This window comes from Candoia aspera, chromosome 2 (genome assembly GCF_035149785.1).
Source record: "Candoia aspera isolate rCanAsp1 chromosome 2, rCanAsp1.hap2, whole genome shotgun sequence".
Lineage (NCBI taxonomy): Eukaryota > Metazoa > Chordata > Lepidosauria > Squamata > Boidae > Candoia > Candoia aspera.
In genome coordinates this window covers 194,084,098-194,107,454 of record NC_086154.1, presented here as the reverse complement: position 1 = coordinate 194,107,454, position 23,357 = coordinate 194,084,098, and the positions used below count along the sequence as shown (strand labels likewise).

Sequence of the window (23,357 nt, the reverse complement as noted above, 5' to 3'; positions counted from 1 at the left end):
GTAGAAAGAATTACATTTATATAATATGTGCCTATTGTAGATAATTGTTTACGTGGCTCAAGAACTAAAGACCTTGTCATAGTTGCCGCAGCGTTTGCAAATTGGTAATGACTTTGTGACTCTGTATAACACTGGTGCATGTAAAAGTTCTGTTAATTTCAGTGCAACATGTATGCCTAGTTGAAGGATTGTGCTATGTACAGTCATAATTTCTGAGGTACAGAATGTCTCTTCATCTTTGCAAAAGCCATAGGAGATAAACAAAGCAATTATCTTTCTGCCTCCCATCTGCAAATCTGGAGTAAAATGGTCCAAGTGTAAATTTTCTTGAGCATTATGGACTGGCTGATTGGAGAGTGACATAGAATGAGAAGGTTGAGGTAGAATGGGAGGTAATGGAAACTGAGGCAGATACGCAGGAAGAAGTGAGAACCTTTGGCCACATTGTTCTGCTGCTGGCCAGCCACAGCTGAGTACAACCTGCCATTTCTTACATTACACGTTTTTTGCTCTTGTACCTGTCTGGCAAACATTTTGCACCTTGTAGTAGTATTTCAAGCAATGACTTGAGAGAAGTGAAACTGGATTCTTAGCAGAGTAAACAGATAGTTTTGTGGATTTGTTTGGGTGAGCATGTATTGGATGATACATGTTATAGCTCACTTATGGTCACTCACTCTTCCTTTCGCCACCCATTGGGCAGAGATAACCAGTTCTCCTCACAGGCTATGCTACATGGCTCATGAATGGCCAGGAACGGGTGTCTTGAGGTTGCTAGAGATGTAGCCAGGTCAACAATCTGGAATTTTACATTGTGGGGACCACACTCACACACCATTCAGTGAGATAATAACCTCTTGAGGTGAGTGAGCAAATGACAAGCCTGCACACAAAGAATCCTAGCTGAATGTAGCACAGTATAGCCAGATTTTGCTTAAGTAAGTTCTACAGACACACTTTTCACTGAACCTTCACCAGACAACTGATCGAGGAGTCTGGTAGGGAGATGCTGTGTATACATGTCTGGTTTTCCTCCAACCAGCTTCCTGTGTGCCCCTGCTTTTTATAGCAGTGCATTTCCTTTCCACCTCAGCTGTGCCTCGTTGGTTGCTGCTGCTGTTACTGGGCTATGTAAGTCTTGCTTGATGTGCAGTTTTCACCTAGTGGCTGGCTTCCAGACTGGTCTGGTTTCAAATTGGGCCATTCACTGGTCTTCACATGTCCAAGGCTGCATTTCTTAGATTGCTTTATACTTGGCTTTCTTGATCTGTTTGTTGGGGTTTTTTCCCCCTCCCCTTCCTCCCCTCAGGCCCTTGTCAGGTTACTGACTTCAGACAGAGTCCATAATATTTACTACATGTATTTGTCAGTTCCCATACCTAGAGCAGTTCTGACTATCACTCACTTTAAAGAATCCCCTTTTGATTTAAGATTTATGTTCTGGTTATTTCCCTTTTCTTTTTTTAAGTTTTCGTTTTCTTAAAGAAGTGAAATTCTCTAAATCACCTGCAGCTTCAATTTTTGTTTAATCAATCATTTCAGTACTCCATGCTTTGTGAATTTCCCTTTCTCCATTATGTTTGCACCATGTAAAAGCTCCCAGATCTTACACCATAGCTATGTTATGGAAGACATTGCTATCTCTGCTCTTCTGAAAGGATCATAGATGCATAGTCTGTATGTTATGTGGCTCCAGCATCTGTTCTTCAGTGGTAAATTCTTAGTGTGTGTGAAAGAAAAGTGTTTGCATGTGTGCGTGTGTATGTATGTGCATTATTTAGTTTCACATTTCAGTTATGGGCATTTCTAATTGGTAGGTTTCACAAGACATCACAACCTCTTCCTAATTTATTATGCATTTGGCGAACAATAGAAGAGTGATCACCAATAACTATATGTTAAAATATGTACATATGTATATGTTAGAGTATGTTATGTTCCTTAGATGCGTAATAAGACCTTAATGTTTTTATTTGATTTGGTAGGTTTTGATATGGTTTTATTTAGTAATTCATCTTAAAAGGTCACTTATAAAAAGGCAAGATATAATCCTGAAACAAAATTAAACTCAGTTGTGTCTAGTAAGGGTGACATTTCCAAGCTGAATCTCAATGGGAGGAAATAACGTGGCGTGGATTAACTATTCATTCTTCTTTCTATTGTTTCTACTAAAAAAATCTAGTTTAATATTTTTTTTGTGTAAAGAACCAAATTATTTGAGATAAGAGCCCAAATTAACTGTGTCTAAAAAGGAAAGCCTAATAAGTTCTTTTTTTCTTGGGAATTAGGAATGTCTTTTGGAATAATAGCAATGCATTCAAAAATACGATTACTGCTGATACTGAAGTCCTCAATTGTTAGGGCTTATTAGTTGGAAACCAAATAATCATGAACTTCCTTGTTCTTTTGGTTTTGATTACAGGCTATATGTCTCCTCATCCGTCTCCCCTGGGAGCACCAGAGCATGTGTCTAGTCCAATGTCTGGAGGAGGTCCAACTCCACCTCAGATGCAACCAAGTCAGCCAGGACCCATGATGCCCGGAGATCCACAAGCAATGAGCCAACCCAGTAGAGGCCCTTCTCCTTTCAGTCCTGTTCAGTTGCATCAGCTCCGAGCTCAGATTCTAGCATACAAAATGCTAGCTAGAGGACAGCCATTGCCTGAAAACCTTCAGCTTGCTGTACAAGGGAAAAGGACACTTCCTGGGATTCAGCAGCAACAGACTCTTTACAAATCATCCGGTAAAACGGCTGCCCTCTGTATTGCAATGCCTACACAAGACTGAGGACAAAATTGTGACCTTTTCTTGATTATGTATAAATCGGAATCCAAAGAGTGAATTGTGAGGAAAGGATCTCAGTGGAGTATAAGGGAGTCCTGTTCTTTTTTCTGTTTTGCTTTAATGCATAGCTGCATGCAGAAACAATACAATTGAGTAGAGCAGACAACAAAGGCAATATGGGATCCTGAGTAATTTGAACACTATGAAAAGGAAATTCTATATGGGGCTATGGAATAAGCAGTTACTATAATGTCCTGGTGGGAGATTTTCTATGTTTACCCCAGAGCAGAGGAAGGAAGAAACAGAGCTGTACTGAATTTTTTAGAGATCCCTGCAGCTAAATAAAGAGTCTGCCCTCAAATAAAAATTGTGGTCTATTTCCTTGTATGTGTATAATTTTAGTATGAAATAGGTAAGTGGAGCAAAAAAAGTGAACATCTCTACAATTTATTTTAAAAACCTCTACTGAAATATAACATTAAAATATTTAATTCACACACACACACACACACACAGCTGCCCTCTGTATTGTAATGCCTTGTATGCCTGTGATATATATCACAGTTTAATGTTCATGCGAAGGAATTCACTGAAAGTCACCACAGAAGCTGTTTTGCATAAAAGTTCTTCTTGGTACATTCTGATAAGAGATCGTGTCCATTCTTCCTTGCAGGAGTTGTTCCCATATCTGGACATGGAGTTGCTTCAGGAATGCCAGGACACACAACTGCCATGGCTCCAAAAACTTGGCCAGAAGGTAAAACTGCAATAACCCAAAACTATCAGCAGCTCTTGTGCAGTTAACCATGAAAGTTGCAGTCTGAGGAGGGCGGGGAAGAAGCAAAGCAAGGTCTTTTCAAATCCTTTTCTTTCTATGTTGTCGTAATGGTATATCATCACAACAGCAGGTAGCAAATGCTGTTTCTCCCCAGATATAAGAGACCAGAGATGGCCATGATGCATTTTTAGTGCTCTTTCCCACTTTTTCTCCCAAAGCTCCTTTTGTGGAATATCTCCAACACACAAGAGTTTCTTCTTGTGAACACCTGTGCAACAATGGTTTGCTATGCCCACATTGGAAATGAGGTTGAATGGCAGATCTAGTGGAAGAGAACAAGCTTTCATTTCTAAGAGTCATCACTATATTCTGCTTCTGAAGATACTGATCTAAGATTTTGACAAGACTCTAAGGTGACAATCATATCTGAAAAATGCTTTCTTCTTACATTTTTTCTTCCTAGCTTGGTTTTAATAGCTTCCACATTACCTATCCTACTGTTGCCTTTCTTTTTAGAATATGAAAGAGCCTTCACTGGTTTCTTGCTGAATAATATTTAGAAAATCACACTTGCTCAGCTTCTGGAATCCCAGGCAAAAATATTTGTAGTATATATCAGATGTGTGAACAGCAGATAGAAAGTTTCAAAGTCTATCCACCTTTTTCTAATACATTTCCAGAATCCTGATTGAAAAATAATTTAATTATCAGCATTGAATAGAAGTTGCTCCTCCCACTTTTGTTGTTTTGTGCCTGAAATTTCTTTAACATTATTCCTTGGACCCTTTTTTTCTATAATGCACTTTTTACAAACGTCAATACAGGGATAATTAAGAGACGAAAACAATAACTAGAGAACCAGAGGCAGGTAGAAAATGATTTATGTGATCATAGAGTAGGGCAGAGAGGTAAGTAAGTTCATGTTGGATGTTTATATCACACATAAAAACTAGGCATTGTGGAGCCTTGGTGCTCTCTGAGCCTTGTTGTTTTCTTGCAGACTTTTCATTGCCAGACTAGGCAACATCTTCAGTGTGAAAAGGGAGTGGACCTTGCTCTATGTTTTATATAAAGTGGGTTGTCTAGCTTGTGTTGGTGGAGGTGTTCTCTCCTTGGGAGTTCCTTAATTGGACTGTTGTTTGATGCTTGGTTGATTGGCTGAGTTAATAGTCGGTATATAAACGGTATATAAACAGAGCAAGGCCCACTCCCTTTTCGCACTGAAGATGTTGCCTAGTCTGGCAATGAAACGTCTGCAAGAAAACAACAAGGCTCAGAGAGCACCAAGGACTCCACAGTTCAACCCTGAGCTACAAATATTCGCTTCGATTGGTACTAGGCACTGTGTTATATCTTGGATCAAGCAATTGTTCATGCTTCTGTTAGTGTGTACATGTGAATGCTTGTAAGTAGAAGTTTCACAGTTGACGTAATTTGATCTAGATGTTGAACAAAATAATTTAATATTTACTTTTTGCTTTCCAGGGCAAGGAGCAGATATGAATGTCTCAAGCGCACCCCAAAAGCTAGCTGTTCCACCTCCAAGTGGAAGACCGTCACCTGCTCCTGCTGCTACCCAGCCTACAGCTGTAATGCCAGGTCCTTCTGTACCACAGCCTGCAGCTGGTCAGCCTTCACCTATAGTTCAGCTGCAGCAAAAACAGAACCGTATCAGCCCCATCCAAAAGCCTCAGGGGCTGGATCCTGTTGAAATTCTTCAGGAAAGGGAATATAGGTAATAGCCAAACTGGGGTGTTTCAGATCTAACAGCTTGCTTTGTGAGTTACAACTCTTATTGTCTTTTCAAATTTTAAATTAAACTTCACTGCAAATATGCCTTCTGGAAGAGGATTGAAAATCAGCTCAGAAGTAGGGCAGGGGGTCAGGTTGCATGGGAAGCCTAGATCAAATTTCTAGTCCCTAACCTTTGGAGTCCTATTACGCATATTTTAGAACTGGAGAAAGTTTTATGGGCATAACCACAAATGATTGCTAAAGGAAATGTGTAGCTTCCAAACAATTGCTCAAGGAATTGAATGCAAGGTAGAAGTTGGGCCCCTAATATAAAATCAAACCACTGACTGGTCCTCACAAAAGCTTCATTTCACAGAATACTAAACTATATAATTGCCCCACAAAACTCTAGTTTCAGCATTTTACTAAATTGGGAGCATTCTTTAAATTGGGAGCAGTTTGGTCTAGTGGTTAAGGTGCTGGGCTAGAAACCAGGAGACGTTGAGTTCTAATCCCTCCTTAGGCATGAAAGCTGGCTGGGTGACCTTGGGCCAGTCACTCTTTCTCAGCCCAGCTTTTTTCACAGCGTTGTTGTGGGGAAAATAGGAGGAAGGTGTATTAGGTATGTTCGCCACCTTGAGTTACTTATAAAAATAATAAATTCGGGATCAAAATAAATAAATAAATAACCTTTTACTTTTAGGAGTAGCTTCTAAGAACACATTCAGTTCCTTCATGAAATGTTGCCTTTATTACTGTTGGAAATTTAATATAATTTATCTATAAAATTATGATATTTTTGAAAAATAAATGTTTTATTTATTACATTTGTTTCTTACTCTGACTTTCTTCAAAGTCTGCAACAATGTGCATGGTTGTCCAGCTCATTGTATCCTCACATCAATCCTGGGAGAAAATGGGCTAAACTCAGAACGATTGGTCAAAAATTACCAGTCAATTTGGGGTTGGAGTTTGGATTTAAACACAAATCTTCAAGATTCTGATTCTTTTTAAAAAATGAGCTTTTAAACTAGGTTTAAGTAGAAACTGTAGAATATTTATGTGGAAATCAAAATTGTGCTATATAGTTCCTCTCCTGTATTTTTTGCTGCAGTTAGTTGTATCCCCTGAAAAAATCTATGAATTGGGGCTCTCCAGAATGATAGAATGAAGCATGGTGTATTTATGTGTGTATTTGGAAGCATTAATTGGCAGAAAGTGGACCTCCTCTCTCTTACACTAGGATACTCATTTTCCAATTACACAGAGTCATCTGACTCTTATCCATTCTGTAGCCTAATATGGGAGATTCTTTATCTATTTTCAAGACCCAAATTCCTTTGCCATCCAGTTTGTATACTTTATGATTTTCCTAAACGATACAGCCCATTATCTGGACAACTCTTTGCTTTTAGTTTTTTCTTCTGTCCAAGCCAGCTTTTTTGGCCTAGTGGCTCAGAGGTTGTGCAGATTTGGTTTACGTGCATGTCATATAAATATTTACATATCCTGTGTTTTCATCTTAAATGGTTTCCTTAAATCTCTTGAGTATGTGCACATTGTGTTTGTGTGTGTATGTGTGTGAGTGAGTGAATAGAGGGCCTTTTTATTTGTCAAGTTTTATATAGAAAACAATTTTACTCTAAAGCAAAAAACAATTATCAGGAACTTCATATTTCAGTTTGTTGGGAGAGGGGGAACCACATTTAATTGAGATTAAAGTTGGAATAATTAGTCACAAGAAGAAGTGACTGTAGTTGATTTTGGTTGGGCAAACTTTGAAGTTTTCAGAATGTCTTAAAATCATTGAATTATAGAGGTGAAAGGGACCATTTAGTCTATTGAATCCAACTCCCTATTCAGTGCAGGAATCCAACCTGAAGTATCCCATATAGCTTCTACTTACAGACATGTAATGAAGGTGAGGCCATTACCTCTCTGGGTAATTGGTTCCTCTGTCAAAATACTTGTACTGTCTGGAAGTTTTTTCCTCCTAGCCATCCATTAGAATCTGGCTTCCTGTAACTTAAATCCATTATTCCGTGTCCTGCATGCTGAAGGAGAAAGAACAGGTCTTGACCTTCTTCAGTGTGACATTCTTTCAGGTATTTGAAGAATGCTATCATATCACCCCACCCCCAAGTTTTTCTCAAGGCTAAATATACCCAATTCTTTCAGTCTCTTTTCACAGAATTTAGTTTCTAGTCCTCGGATCATCCTTGTTGCCATTCTCTAAATCTAATTCTAATAATTCTATTCTAATTTTTCTTCATCCTTCATACACATAAATCTGACGAAAACAGCATAATGTGAAAAAATAAATTCTAATAATCTAGAAGTTGCCCTGTGGTTGATGTAGCTTAATATTTCATTTGCTTTTTTTGCAGCCATGTCGCACAGGTTGATACCAACTGCAATATGGTGTCTCTGTCAGATTCGTTGTGCTTAACATACACAGGTTTAAAATGAAACGATAGCCTCTTTAAGCATTATCCCTTTATGGGAACAGCAACAAATATTGTGAAATAAATACCTATAAAACCTTTACATGTTTAATATGTTGACAACAACTCAACTTACTTTGCTGTTTAAAGCTGGGCCAGTGTGATAAATTCATGCAATAGTTCTTAAAAAGTTCTCTTTAACACTTAAAAAAACACAAAGTACTGTTCTTCTCTAGTCTTAATGAATTCTTCTGAAATGAATAATGTACAGTGTAATTTAATGTCATTCCACTATGAGCAAAGCTTCTTTTCTTCTTATGGCTCATAAAAAAAATTGCACAACTATTGTCCTGAAATTATGAGCAGAGTGGATTATATCAAATGGATCACTTCTATTGTTTGACAAAAGTATCCCTGGAAGGCAGCTCTTAATGCTCCTTGGGCTATCAGTTCTGCAGCGTGGCACCTACCCTGAAATCCAATAATATCTGTAGTTGTGCTCAGTTGGATCAAGGGGATGATGCCCTTTTGCAAGATCTTTATTTTCCCTTTAAGAATTCTCATTCTGCATGGATGAAGACAAATAACTACACTGTGGAGATTAATTAAACAAATTTTGGACAGGGTTAGCTTAAATCCCCAAAGCACTTTAAATGGCGGCTTCAGGAAACTGTTTTCCTCTTTGTCTCGATTTTAGGACTTAATGGCTTTAATATTTCCCCCAGAAGATAAAAATAGCCTTTCCCCCCCATCTGCTTTAAAGATTAGACAGTGAGCATGAGTTAAGTATTTGATACACACATTTTAGGAGAAAGTAGATCGCCATAAAATATTTTAAGATACCACATAATTATAATTCCATGTATGATGCCCTGCCATAGTAATTAAATAAAGGAAACTCTGAGCCTCTTCTTAAATGTCATGATGAAGACCATTTCACTGCTATTTATTTTTATTTTGGAATTGCTAAATAAGAACTACAGATTTTAAAGTTCGTTTCAAATTAATGGCAATCCTGATAATTTGGTATTGTTGGTAGCCTCTTTAGATGCACATGCTTCAGTTAGTTTAAAAATGTTCTTTATATTGATAGCACTTATTAAGACAAATGGGCCATCATAGCCTAGAAATTATCCTAAAAGATGTGTACTTCCTCACTATAGCTACTTGTTAATTTTGCATCTTCTCTAACACAGTTAAATAATTTTTTAGCACAGATCTTAACCACAGTTGAGGGTTAGTTGCTTCCTATTTAATTAGAATCTCAACCCACCATTTGAAACAGCTTTCAGATTGTGGTTGAACATCAAGTTTAGTCAAGGTTGATGGTGCTGAACTGCTGTCAAGGATAGCTGAAAAAAAGGGCTCTATGAATAGGAAGAACTTCTTCTGGAGGCTGTATGCCTGTTTGGTCAATGCAAGATAACAGGCAGCCATTATTTCATCTGCACCAGCTCAGCGTGTTAGAAATGTGATCATACATTCCAACTGTTCTAACTTTTCTTAGCATAAGGTCTTTGTGAGATAGCAAAGCTCAGGAACCCAGTTTTGAGTTTCTTCATGCATTTTATCAGACTATGGGTTCCTCTATTTTCATCCTTTAATAATGTATATAGATATTAGATGCTGATTGGTTGAGTAGTCTTACAGTAGTCATTATGGGCAGCTCAAAGTTATTTTTCCATTTTGTGCAGACATTAAAAGGAGTTTTTACAACTGCTTAACAAGGATGTAGATATGATGTCCCTGTTCCCAGGAATTTTGGCCATTTATAAGGGGCTTGGCTGCATGCCTTGGTACTGAAGAAAGTGAGAGAGGAGCAGGTGCATTAGGTTAGGGGCATGGGAATGAAGGGTTTGAAAGAAACTCCACTCTCAACTTAAGTAGCTTGTTAAAAGTGTGCCTGGGAGCTTTTACAGTTTTCAAGATTATGTTTTTACCCTGTCTAACATTAAAGATGCTTTTCTGAAATCTGAGTGGTTCTCAGTTCTTGGGTTTGCCAGCTATGAGGGGCTTGATGCAGCATTTGAAAGCTTCAGGTTCCTTTGCATCAAACGTATGTGCATGCGCGCGTGTGTGTGTGTGTATTCAATAGTAAAAAAAAAAATGGCCCAGGCTACCTTATTTTTTTTCAGACATAGGCCCTGCTGAGTTCAAAAGGATTTGCTGCCAATAATCCACACGTAAGGTGATCTAGAGAGGCCAAGAGGTTGTCCGATAGACTTGGAGCTGACAGATTCATCTAATACCTTTTTTATTTCCCTATCTTGTGTCCTTACCTATCTAGGCTTCAGGCTCGAATTGCACACAGAATTCAGGAATTAGAAAATTTGCCTGGTTCTTTACCTCCAGATCTGAGAACTAAAGCCACAGTGGAGCTGAAGGCGCTCAGGCTGCTGAATTTCCAGCGCCAGGTAATGCATTATATTGGGGGTAAGCTTATATTTATTTGTGTTTAGATACTTGTGTGTGTGGGCTCTGTATGTCAGCCATTCTAAAGAGCTAAAGAGCAACTGGTGTGCCAGTGAATTTCACATGTCCTCTGTGAGCTCACATATAGAAAAGAAGCACAGCAGCTGCAGTACCCCTTTTGTCTCTACATAATTCCCTGTCTGTCATGAAGACTGCAAGAGTATAAAAGCAAGTGAATTTTCAGTCCCATGGAATTAAAACAGAAATCTCCTGGTCATTGCTGATGATTTTGGGGTGGGTCTTCCTTGCGATTCCATGGAACAGAATATGAGGTATCTCCTTTCCCTATGTAAGAACTGTGAGCAGAAAGCAGATGAAAGCTGTAAAGAGTAATAAATATTCTGAGGGAGGAAGGAGTGGAATCACTTACACCTCAGCACACAAACACATTCCAAAGGGAAGAAGAATACATTCACTTAATCCCGCTGGGTATTTCAGTGGATCACTTGTTTTTGCTGTGGGCATCTGGGCTGTGATCCTTCAAAGCAAAAAAAAGCAAAGGTTTGGGTAGCTATGCAAATAACTGGGCAGCATGCCTGGATTAAGTTGATAGGGTGCTTACTGTGGTACCATATACCTTGTATGTTAGGATGAATTCCTCTCTGGTATGGGAAAATTGTTAGAGCAGTCATATAAATACAAGTTACAGTATGTATGCACATATAGGTTTAAGGCAGATGTAGGAGACAGTTTTTGCGGTCGTCCTTTGCATCCAGCTGATCTGATTGGCTTCTTTGGAGCATTTTTACCTGGCACCCCATATGGTGGATAATAGTTGTTACTTTTAGGGGGTTGCATCTGAAGTTCCAAAGCAATTAGGCATTCCGGGCAGAGGAGCATCAGCAAAATGGCATTCAGATTCACATTAGTATTCTGGAGATTTTGTGCAGAGTGTCCCCTATATCTATGCTGAGGGGGCTTTCTTTCTCCTTAATTCCTATTACCAAAGTCCCTGTTTGTGGAACAATAAGTACATGTTACCTGGTGGGCAGAGGTGGGGTGATTTTGCAAATATATTCTCTTCAGAGATGAGATCTCCCAAGCTCACTTTTATGGAATATGGTTGTACTGTGCTGTGACGATATTCTGTGCTGTATCTTGAGAATATGTGTGGCATAGTAGCTCTTTCTAGTTTTTTCTCCTCCCATGGGTATCCGTGGAAGGCAATTCTTTTACCAGCGGAAGGCAGTTCTTTTACCTGCACTATCAGCAGGAAACTGATATAGCAGATTATAGATACTATGGTGTACTTTCCATATCACATCAGAATGGCCTCATTGGTACAGTTTCCAGCAGCATATCTAAAGTCTTCTACTGGAATATTTATCATGTTCATGGTAACTATCTAGAGCTTTTGCCATGTCCCAACATTCCACATGGGGTACAACTTCAGAATCGGATTTACATTAAGCATGTACTTATCAGGTCTGAGCAGCACTTTGGATTTGAAAGGGAAAAGGTTCGTGGAGCAGAGGGAGCATTCATGAAGCACCTTTTGGCGACTGCATGTTTTCCCAGGGATGTATGGCTGCCTTCCACAGTTGTGGCATGATCCTGGGAAAAGATGCATTTGGTTTAAGGAGTTGCTGAGAGGTGCTATGTGAGTGCCTTGAGTGCTCCAAAGCACCCTTTCCCCTTTGAATCAAAAGCATTGCTTATATTCCCATTAAAATCAAGTGTTCAAAAGTAGCTCGGTTGTTGCCCTGTTTTAGTGACATGTTAATACAGCTACTTGGGCTTGGACTTCCCATTTCTTTGTTATCACAAAAAGCCTTGGCATTCATTGTGAAAGCAATATACTTTAAGGAAAAACAACAGATTTTCAGTACAAATTGTATTTAAAGAAGCAGTAGCTTTTATAATATCATTTTTCAATATTTATGTTTAAATAGGACAATTATAAGAAGAAGACAGACATAAACTTTATCTTACAACAGAATGCATAACAAACTACTGATGTCAGTGAGTCATGTATGTGATGACATCACACAATACTGTACCGCAATTATGTACTTGCATCACAGCATCTGATACAAGTATGTAAGTTGTAGCCTTTGCATAATGTTGCCTTCACACTTCATCAGTGCTCCCCCTATTCTCCTGCGGAAGCCCATTCTTACATGGATTTCAAAGACTTGGTATTTTGACCACCATGGGAAGTATATAGTTACGTGTCTCGTATTCCCTTTCCTTTTTGTCAGTCTATGAAGTTAGCTTCACTTCAGAAGTGAACTGCTTCTGAAGTTGCAGACTGGTATGGTCCCATATTGCTGTAGCCATCCCTCATGCCCTTTGAGAAACTATTACTAAGTCTCAGACACAGGAAAGAGGAGAAATGCTTATAAAATCATATATTAGGAAAATGCACATTACAGTGTATATTAATTTTTGTTCGTGTGTGTGCATGTGTGTATCAATCAAAACTCGTTATACTTTTTTAAAAGTTGCAAACTGATAATGAAACAAGAAGGAACAACTTGAGGATTGGAAACATGTGAAATTAAAAACCAGAGTGACAGATTTATCATCCTCAGTTACAGGTTCTCCCTGGGTCAGAAGTTTTATATTGTGTGTGTGCCCATATGCAGGCTATTGTTACATCAGCAGCACTTTCTATAGCACCTGGCACAATCTATCTTATTTTCCTGTCTAAAACCTTTCATACAATAGGTTAAGTTTAAGGAGAATGTTCTTTCCATGTTTACTATTTTTATTTTTTCAATTATTATTAATTATACTACACTTTACTGAGTTAGCATTCCACCTGCTATACAATATGGACCTCATGCTAAGAATAATTTTATTGACTTTTCTTTTTTGCAAAGCAACCCAATCACAACCAACAACAGTGCAGCTAAAACAAACAAACAACCCCCCCCCCCGAAGAATAAATACAGACCTAAGTAGTCTATGAAACTAAATTCGGGCAAGAAATTCATTTGACTCTGCAGCTCTATTTTTGGTATAAATGCCAGGACTGAATTAGTAATGTCTGCTTTCTTTTAAAACTAAGCACTGCCAGGGAGATTTCTCAAATTCAAATTAACTCAGTTTACTTGATCAACATAACTGTTTTACAGCCTGGAAGTCCAATCACATGTATATTAGACATCCCGAACAGAATGGAACGAAGTGGAAAGAACTCTTTGAAATACTTTTTTGTCTTTTTTTAATCAGTGTAATTTCTCTGCTGAGACATGGCTTTCTTTTAAAAATGCTGCCTCTTCTGGTTCACAGCTACGACAAGAAGTAGTGGCATGCATGCGTCGTGACACAACTTTGGAGACTGCTCTGAACTCCAAGGCATACAAACGCAGCAAGCGGCAGACCTTGAGGGAAGCCCGAATGACTGAGAAACTGGAGAAACAACAGAAAATAGAACAGGAGAGGAAACGAAGGCAGAAGCACCAGGTATCTTACTCTTCAGTGACTTTGTGATTGTTCAGTTTTTGTTTTTTCTTCTACAGGTGGATGGAATGATCTGCTAAGGGCCCACTCAGTGCTTTTATATCATGCTGGATACACTGTCTTGGCTTTCATTTACTCTGCATTCCATTTCTCAGTGAACAATACAACATTCATGCCCATGCAGAGCTTGAAAGAAGATCCAGCTGCTTCTTTTGTCTCTCATGTATTAACATCATGAGAAGGAACCACAGTGAAATGAGCAGCTCAATGCATGGGTTGGAAAAGCCTGGAAGAGTTAGAATTTGCCAATACAGAGGTGTCCACAGGATCCAGTATTTTCATCAAAATGGAAGTGTTGTGCCATTGTGATACAAGCTCCATCCCATTCATCCGTGCGAGATGACAATGCACATACAAAAGGGTGGAGCTTGTAGCATTGACACAACACTGTTTTTGTCATTTTGTTAGAGTCCCCTGCAGACTCAGCTGTGCCGATACTGCTGTTGAAAATCTGGCAGCCTTTTTGAGAAAGTTCACATTTGTTCCCACCATCAAACACTTCACTGACATAAATCACATTAAAAAATACTCTTCCTTGGATCCAAATGGCAGAGCATACTAATCTGTTTTTTACTTACTGATACGTAACAAACTGATAGATGGAGAAGCTGAGAATTTCTGAACCTGGCGGGAAGTGAGTCTTCAGGAGTTCAGTCTCTCCCAGTTCTACCAGGCAGTATCAGAGCTTGGATTGGAAATACTTTTCAGGCAAAGCAGGCGCTCTACTGCTGAGTTGAGGCTTTTTCTGAAATACCTTTTAGGAAATGAAGCTGCTTTATACTTGTCCTGGTTCTTTTCTGTAGGCTCCAATATTTGGCAGACTTTGTAAAGAGAAATTATGAGGTAGAATTACATCTAATGAAGTTAATAAATACTATTTCCGTTGACTGGCATGTCATCAGGCATTACTTTCAGCATGATTCCTTGAAAAATGGAGATATCAGGACTTGAACTTTGGATTTTCTACGCAAGCTATGTCCTCTTTCTGAAATAATCAACTTATAGTTGGTCTCATGAATACTAAATGGTTTGTGTCCATTAGAGGAGTTCAACATGGAGATTTCCTCTTCTGAATTTTTGATACGTTATATTTGAATTGAACTTTGAGATCATTCTTGAGAATTAGAATTCCAGAAAGGATGTATAAAAAATAGCTCTTAACTAAGTTTTTAGCTGGATTAGAAACACTTCTTTGGATGTAGCCCTTAGAGAACGTAGGTTCAGATACTCACCACAGTGGATAAGCTCTGAGCCCAAACAATTACAGGAATAGCTGGATGGTAGGTCTGGGCCACATATTCAGGTATATTCACATCCACCTAAAGCCTCTTCCCTGCCCCACCAAAGAGACGACCCCTCCTCGCCATGGTTACAGCTTATTAATTATGTGAAAGAAGTTCTTTCTGCACTCCCCAGGAACTATGGAATCCAACTGCAGAATATCACAGCTTGTAACTTTTGTACTGAAAAGGTTCAAAAGCCACTGGCCCTTGAAGAAAGAGACTGATTTTTTTTTAAAAGCCCTGTTCCTCACAGGAAACAATCACCATAGAATCTGCTCAGTCTAGAAGCCAGAGGGTCAGATACTTTAGCTTCTGCAGTAAGAAAAATCTATAGTGTGTCTGCTTTCAAGAAATTGCCTTTCAAGAAACTGGCAGCGGCTGAAATAACTATAAGTCAAGAGAGGCAGAAAAAGAGGGAGGAAAGGTTGGGGTAAGGCTGCCATATCTAAGCTACAAAAATCCCAATGACCACTAAATGGCAGCAAAAAATTGTTTTTGTATCTCTCTGCTGGCATGTAATGGCTGTCTGGATTTTTGCAAACTAAATATGGTAATTCTAGAAGACTGCATCAAAAAGCTAAAGATGGTTATGAGGCAGGTTTCACCTCCCAATATGTATGTATACATATACATATGTATGCATAGTGCCTTCAAGTCATTCTTGACTTCTGACAACTGCCTGGATGAGTCCCTGCAGTTTTCTTGGCAAGATTTTTGGAAGTGATTTGCCACTGCCTGCATCCTAGGGGTTGAGAGAGAGGGACTAGCCCAAGCTAAGCTGGCTTCATGCCTAAGACAGGACTAGAACCCACAGTCTCCCAGTTTCTAGCCCACTGCCTTTAACCACTAAACCAATCTGGCTTTCTCCAGTGGATTGACTGGCAGGCTGTTGTTTTTGACAGTCCTGTTAAAATATAAACTACAATGAGCTTTCAATAGGCAATTATAGGCAATTCAACAGTTATTCTAGATTTACTTAAACTGCAGTCCTCTACTCAGGGGACTTTCTATTGCGTAGACACGTATATTTAGCTTTCGTGTGTTTGAGAATCCATCCTAGTTTAATGTGTATCTAAACTTGCCAATTTTTTGTAGCATGCATGCTCCAGATTATACAGTATGTGCAACCCAAAGCCTTCAAATCCCTTCCAAAATATTTTGCTAAAACTAAAAGGGGATATTATTAAATATATGCGCTGTAATCATATTAACTGAGTTTAATACAAGTAAGGTAAATTTAGTTTTAGTCCCCCCACCTTTTTGTTAGTTCTGTCTTCACTAATGTTTGGAATGCAACAAGCAGCATACTTCTGAGAGACCATATGTGGCCATTTGCCTCTAAATTCTCAAGATCAGAAACATTATAGTACTCCAAATCCTATCAGACCTAACCAGTATGGCTGATACTAAGGACTGATGAGAGTTTCAGTCCATCCTCATGTAGAGTACCGCTTGCTAGCTACTACAGTTCTGCATTGAATAAAACAACATAGGTTTCATATTATTGAGTTCAGTGATTTTGTTAAGTTTGTTGGTTCCCTATCCTCCGTTGACAGTTATTACTATTGTTTTAACAGGAATATCTCAATAGCATTTTACAGCATGCTAAAGATTTTAAAGAATACCATCGGTCAGTGGCTGGAAAAATTCAGAAACTTTCCAAAGCTGTGGCTACTTGGCATGCCAACACAGAACGCGAACAGAAGAAAGAAACAGAGAGGATTGAGAAAGAGCGAATGAGAAGACTGATGGTAAGGGTGACATTTGGTAAAACCAACTACGGAGACTGGCAGGATAGACTTATTTTGGTGATCAGAGGATAAGCTTAAAGGAAAAGTTATTTTAAACCTGTTGCTTTGGAATTCCTTAAAATATTCAGTAAAATTACAGGAGTCAGACAGGTGATACGCCTGGATTTAGAGGCAAGCTAATTTTTGTGGAAGATAGTGAACTTCAAAAGAATAAAAATGAACTTATCATTAGTTCATGACAATTCCAACATAGATTATGTTTGAAAAAGCTTGGCAATAAAAAAGTATTCTGGTGCCTTCAAGCTATCAAAAAAAGCTTCAGGGGAGTGCATCCTAAGAGCAACTTTGTTAGTGGGGTCCTGTGACCCCTCCCCACATTTCTGTCTTTATGTTGGATTACATGAAGAAAGGAAACCATGAAATGTCTGTTATACAGACATTTGAACCTAGTGCCCCGACATACTGCAATGTTAATTTGATATTTTATGTAATCATTCATTTTTAGAGATTGATGGTTGCTAAATAGAAATCTTTTGCCATACCATAGCCTTTCTTTCAAAGTCTTCAAATTATATCATTTTCCTTCCCTTTCAGATATATTTGAATCATACTAAAATTTAAATTTCAGTTATTTGCTATTCCAGGCATGTTTTGAAAATGAATAGTATATCAAAACAAGTAGTTTCATCACAATAAACATTTGGAATGTCATTGATATTAATGACAAGTGTTTAATGTAATTAATGTAATTTTCAACCAGAACCAAGATTTTTCAAGAGCATTTACTGTAAAATCTGCACAGTGAGGGGAAAGAATTATATTGACATACTGGGTATATTTTTACCCAGTATGTTTATTCTCTCCAGATATTATTGAACTGCAAATTCCAAATCAAACCTTGGTTTGGTTACTGCTAGAGATAGTGGGAGTTGCAGTTCATACAACATTTGGATGCCCTCACATTGCCTATCTCTTCTAAAGAACAGTAGAAAATAAATGTCTCACTAGCCTTTCAACTGGTGCTTCCAGAATCATCACCATTTTGCATGGTTTAAATAGCAATAAAGGGATTAATTGATATGTCGCCCCTAGATTAGGAATTACAGTCTGATTTGTAGAACTGATTGTAACTGCATTTCCTACAACCATTTTAACCAAAACATTTAAACTGCTCCCCACCCTTTGAACTGTTCTCTGGTGGCCAGGCAGTCAACAGTAATGTTACTTGAATTTTCATTTACTTGTAACACTAGGCTGAAGATGAAGAAGGTTACCGTAAACTCATTGATCAGAAAAAAGACAGACGTTTGGCCTACCTGCTGCAGCAAACTGATGAGTATGTGGCCAACCTGACAAATCTGGTATGGGAACACAAGCAAGCACAAGCTGCCAAAGAAAAAAAGAAGAGGAGAAGAAGAAAGAAGGCAAGTATACAGTTTAGTTGTCACTGAGAGACTTTTAAAGAACCTCCTGATATGCACTTGCTTTCTTCCCAAGGCAAAGTAAGGAGCATTTTTATAGAAGGTTTTCTCAGATCTTTTTTTTAAAAGGATATTTGCCAGATAATAATATGCATAAAAAGGGTTTGATTTGTTAAGCCAAATTCCTCTTGAATCTTTCTTTAACAGTTGAAATTATTTGAAAGAAATATCTCCATTATGTATAGAATAGGTTTGGCAGTCCCATTGTCACAGAGCTAACTGATCCTCCCAACTTTTCTCTTTCCTAATTTTTTGCTCTCCAGCTCATTCCGATACGTATGGGACCTGTTACAAACAGTACCTAGCCAATGAATTAGAATTAGACCTGATTTTTTCCCCTCCAAACCTTGCCGTTTGGTAGAACAAAATTGGGGACTGAGAGGATAGGACTATTAAGTTAACTGTTCACACATATTTAAATTCTGTGTTTAAAACCTGAAGAAGTCTGGCCCTGCATATGTAGATTAGTTACTGCTAACTTTATCTTGTTTATTTCTCAAGCAGGACGTAAGGATTATCTTTAACAACTTTAAATTGTAATCTTAAGAGTTTCTCAATTATAATCAGCACACTGAATTTTGCTCAGGCCATAACAATATACTTTGCCTCCAGTAATTCATGTACATAGCCCAGTGTTCCTCAACCTCAGCAACTCTGAGATGTGTGGACCTTAGCATGCTGGCTGGGGAATTCTGGGAGCTGAAGTCCACAAAAGGTGCTGAGGTTGACAACACTGACATAGACAAACAAAAGGACACTCAAGGGAAGTATGTACTCTGTAATTTCCAAACAGCCTTCTGAGAATAGTGGTAAATAAAGGGCACTGAAATAATAAAAACCTGAGACTATATAGGCATAAATGTTTGTTGTTGGATCCAAATTAGCGGCTGTTGCTTTTATCTTCCCAATAAATAGATTTTAGGAATCCCCCAGTTCTGAATGGTGTTTCATGTAGCCCTGAACCTTGGGGAAGGGACCTTAATAAGCTGGGTGATTCTAAAGCTAGGAAAAAGAAATGGAAATGGAAATGAAATGACCTACATTTCTGTTTACACTTTCATGTTTCATTGGAACCTGACCATGGCTTATTTCATAAATGCCATAGTTTTGAATGGGCTCCTGAAAGAAGTATTTTACTATGTTTTCACTATGTAAAATGGATTAATATGCAAAAATGACTCCTTTTTTTAAATTAGAGCCCTTATCCTTTCATATCATAAGCACTGACTTTTCTTTAATGAAGAGAGATTTCCATAAGGTGTGCTTAAAGTTGTTTTGTAGCATTATTTAGGGTGACATGTAATTGATTGAACTCAGAAAAATTAAACATTAACACTTGCTGTAGTCTAGCTAATGAAATGCTTTTATCAGGACAAGTCACTCTTGCTAATTAGAAATTTATTTATTTAGGAATAACTGTGATAGGGAAATTGATAATATGACCTGATGTAATCCTGAGTCATTGATACGTACGTATAAGATGCCTAAAATGTAATAATAACAATAATATTTATTATTATTTCATTTTGGTTGTTATTGTTCTTCAAATTATATCACCTTTTTCAGGAATATTTCCCACTAAAGATTATTCACAAAGTTAAAAAAATAATCATTCAGCAAATTAAAAGTGACAATAATTTCATAATAAGAACAATCTTAAAATTATTTTGTTAAAATGCAGCAATTAGTTAATTCTGACTTACTTTATTGGCAGAATGGATCCCAGAGCTTTTAATTGTACTGGTTCAATTTTATTCCACAAGTACTAGTAGTCAGTATAAACTATATTTAATAATAATGAAATATTGTTCTTTCTTTGTTTACTTTAGTATTTTAATTATTTTTAATTGTCCAGCAAATTCTTGTTGGGGAAATACTCCATAAGTCTGAGATTGGCCTGCATAATGGGCTTGATCCCATGGTACTATGGGAAGTGGAGAGCTTGAATTTAATAGATATTTGTCCTTTACCTTCTTAATTTTTTTTTATTTCTGTGACCCACTTTTCAGCCCATAGACCACTTGTGGTGACTAATTATTTAAAAAAAAACATATAAACACTTAAAATCTCGTTTTAAAAATTACTAATGAAATAATTGAAGCTGAAAACCCTGACTTTTCAGTTTCAGCAGCTATTGCTAGCTGTTGATTTAATGCCCACCTAACAGTAAGTTTTAAAATACTCTTATAGAATTCTATGTTAGAGTATTGATATTACAAATCTACTTGCTATACAAGTAAATCCATACAACCCAATAAAATCATCTGTCTGTCTGTCTATCTAGGATCGATTTAGAAAGTTTTTACAATTATAATTCTGAATAGTTAAATATTACTTTTACTGCTGCTTTTCAAGAAAAAAATGGTTAGGTGTTAGCTGAAAATGCTGACATTTCAATTTTTAAGAAGGTTTTATGAGCACAATTTGCATCTTAGTAGATTACATTTAAACTAACAGCCATATGCATCTGATGAACTGAACTGTAACTCATGAAAGCTTATGCCTTTTAATAAAATGTGTTAGTCAGAAAAGGTGCTAGCAGACTCTTCTCGGATCTTTTGCCACCGTAGACTCACAGAGCACTCCTCCTGTAATACATACAAATCTTTCCCTCATTTTTAACAAAACCTGACCACATAAAAGAAAAGGTTCAGAGATTAATGTAAATGTAGTTAAAATGTAAATTAAAATAAATGATGTCATATTTAGATAAAATAAAAACATATACTTGAATTCAATTTCTCTTTTCACCTTCCCTCCAAGTTAAACATTTCATTGGATCCAAAGGATTTTTCATAAGCAGTAGACTGCCTATTAATGAAAATGTCTTTTCCATAACGAAGTTTCTTAGATCCCGTCAATTAAAAACTGGTATTTCTTTGATTTATATGTATAATGCAATTTACTGTTTGGAACACCAGAAAATTTGAGCACACATTTTTACAGAAATTCTAAGTGTATTATCTAGCCTTTCTTTCTGTTACATTTTCCAAATATGTTCTTATCTCCTTCACTGTTTCTTTGTCATTTCTGCATCAAAGGGTCGGTGGTCTTCAGTTGCAATTTTATATGCTTGGGCACTATTCATATGCAGCATAATATGTGTCTGCTTTGTGCTTAACATCAGTACTCTCTGCATGTGAAGTCCTGTTTTAACTCTCAGTTCTGAGCAGCTCTTTAACACAGCTAATTAAGAACAGGAGGTGTGACATTACAGTCTCTTTTAATATATAGAAGGCCTTTTCTTAGTTGAGGCTGCTTACTGTTAAAATAAGCATTTAGGCAATGCAAGATCTATCTGCTTTCTGCACCTGCCTGCTGCCAAGGTTTGCCTGGCATTGGCTCTCTGCCAGGAGCTGTGTAAATAGTTTTTTGTGTTTTGTACCAACACCAGGAAAAGAAGAAAACAAGGTAAATAAAAGCCAGATTGGGGTACCAGCAGAGCATTGAACTGGTTAAGCTAGGGACACACACTTGCAGCCTTTCAGGTACATATAGTCCTTCAGGGCCTTTGATGCAGCAAAGGTGCCCACAAATCTCCTTCCTATTTGCCTGTCTCTGCCCAACTTACTGATACTGCAGCCATTGTTGCCACTACCAATTTCTTGATAGGGCCTGTTTCAGTGAGGTCCAGCAAATCATAGACTACTCTGTGCTGGAAAGTGCTCCTGAGCAGGCTCTCTGGTTATAGAGCTTTGCAAGAAACAAAATGCTTGTTTAGGTTTGTTTGTTTGTTTGTTTATTCGATTTCTATGGCTGCCCATCTCAGCAAGTGACTCTGGGAGGCCTTCAACAATAAAACTATAAAACAGTTAAAACAATTACTATTAAAACAATTAAAATACAAAATAAATACAACCTAAATATACATGGCTGCCAGGTAAGCAGTGTATGGATGTTAATATAGCCAAGAAATGGGACCATTCACATGCTCTGGGCCCCAGGCCTGGGCACATAGCCAGATCTTCACGGCCTTACAAAAGGCCAACAGGGTCGTGGACGTCCTAATTTCTGAAGGGAGAATGTTCCAGAGGGCAGGTGCTATGGAAGAGAAGGCACACCTTCTAGTTCCTGCCAACCAACACTCCCTGGCTGACAGGACCTGTAGCATATCCAACCTGCCAGATCGAATTGGATGGGTAGAAACAACCGGGAGAAGACAGTCCCTTAGGTAACCCGGTCCCAAGCCATGAAGGGAATTTGCCTGAATGCAGGGAGAGCTCAGTGGGGAAAAAACAGTGGGGTGCAAACACACTCACATCTTGTTTCCAGCCTCCATACATTTAGGAGGTATGCCTGAAATGGAACTTCTACTCACATTCACCAAGATGGTTCAAGACATTGGCATCTTCCTGCAAAAAAGCCTTGAGAGCCACAGTTTTGATAGGCAATGCTGCATTCCAAAAAGATGGTGGAGGCAGCTAAAAATTTAATTCAGTATTGCTAATATTATTTGAGCGTGCCTACAAACTTAAATTATTGCCCCAACCCTTTTTTAAAATCAACTGCTTTTTGTTCCATAGAAACACACACAGAAATGATTTCTCCTCCATCCACAGTTAAAAGCAATTCATTTCCAGAGTATACATCAACATGTGCCCACATCCCAACTCCAAACCTATTTTTAAAATCAAATGGTATCTTTTTCCAACCCAGCAGAAAGACTTTCTGATGCCTATAGGTCCATTTTCTGCATATTTATTGGGATTTAAGTCCTGTGCACTGATGAGTAGAGCCAAGGAACATTAGTAACATTCTTCCTCCCTTCCTGACTACTTCACTTTGCAACATGCTGCAATGGGCACAACTGGAAATGAAATTGAGAAGAAGGGAGGTGCATTCCAAGGCACTGATGGCAGCAGGGGTTGCTGGGAAAAACTTTCATTTCTAGAAGTTCAGGCTGATAAAGGTTGGATTACTGCAGTGCCCGTTACTTGTTGATGTCTTGGAAGCTTCCGTTGGTACAGAATGTGGTAGTCTGCTTGAAGATGGGTAACAGCCACTTCAGCAATGTGACAGCTAGATTGTGGGTGCTGCACTGGTTGCCAGTTTGTATTCAACTATAATTCAAAGTGTGTTTGTTACTTATAAAGCTGTATGGCATGGGTCCTTGTGTCCTATGGAACCGTAGTCTTCAAATGGAGTCTGCCTATTTTGTGTGA

At 38.1% G+C, this 23,357-nt stretch overlaps 1 protein-coding gene across 1 annotated transcript in view; it reads left to right on the top strand.

Annotated features, from left to right (window-relative positions):
• The window catches only part of SMARCA2 (SWI/SNF related, matrix associated, actin dependent regulator of chromatin, subfamily a, member 2), a 119,812-nt gene that overhangs the window by 25,295 nt on the left and 71,160 nt on the right, over positions 1 to 23,357 (top strand). Inside the window, exons 4-10 of the mRNA XM_063295095.1 lie at positions 2,423 to 2,743; positions 3,458 to 3,541; positions 5,048 to 5,297; positions 10,028 to 10,154; positions 13,450 to 13,623; positions 16,541 to 16,714; positions 17,968 to 18,138. Of these exons, the coding sequence (XP_063151165.1) occupies positions 2,423 to 2,743; positions 3,458 to 3,541; positions 5,048 to 5,297; positions 10,028 to 10,154; positions 13,450 to 13,623; positions 16,541 to 16,714; positions 17,968 to 18,138 (1,301 nt within the window). The remainder of the gene's footprint in view (positions 1 to 2,422; positions 2,744 to 3,457; positions 3,542 to 5,047; positions 5,298 to 10,027; positions 10,155 to 13,449; positions 13,624 to 16,540; positions 16,715 to 17,967; positions 18,139 to 23,357) is intronic.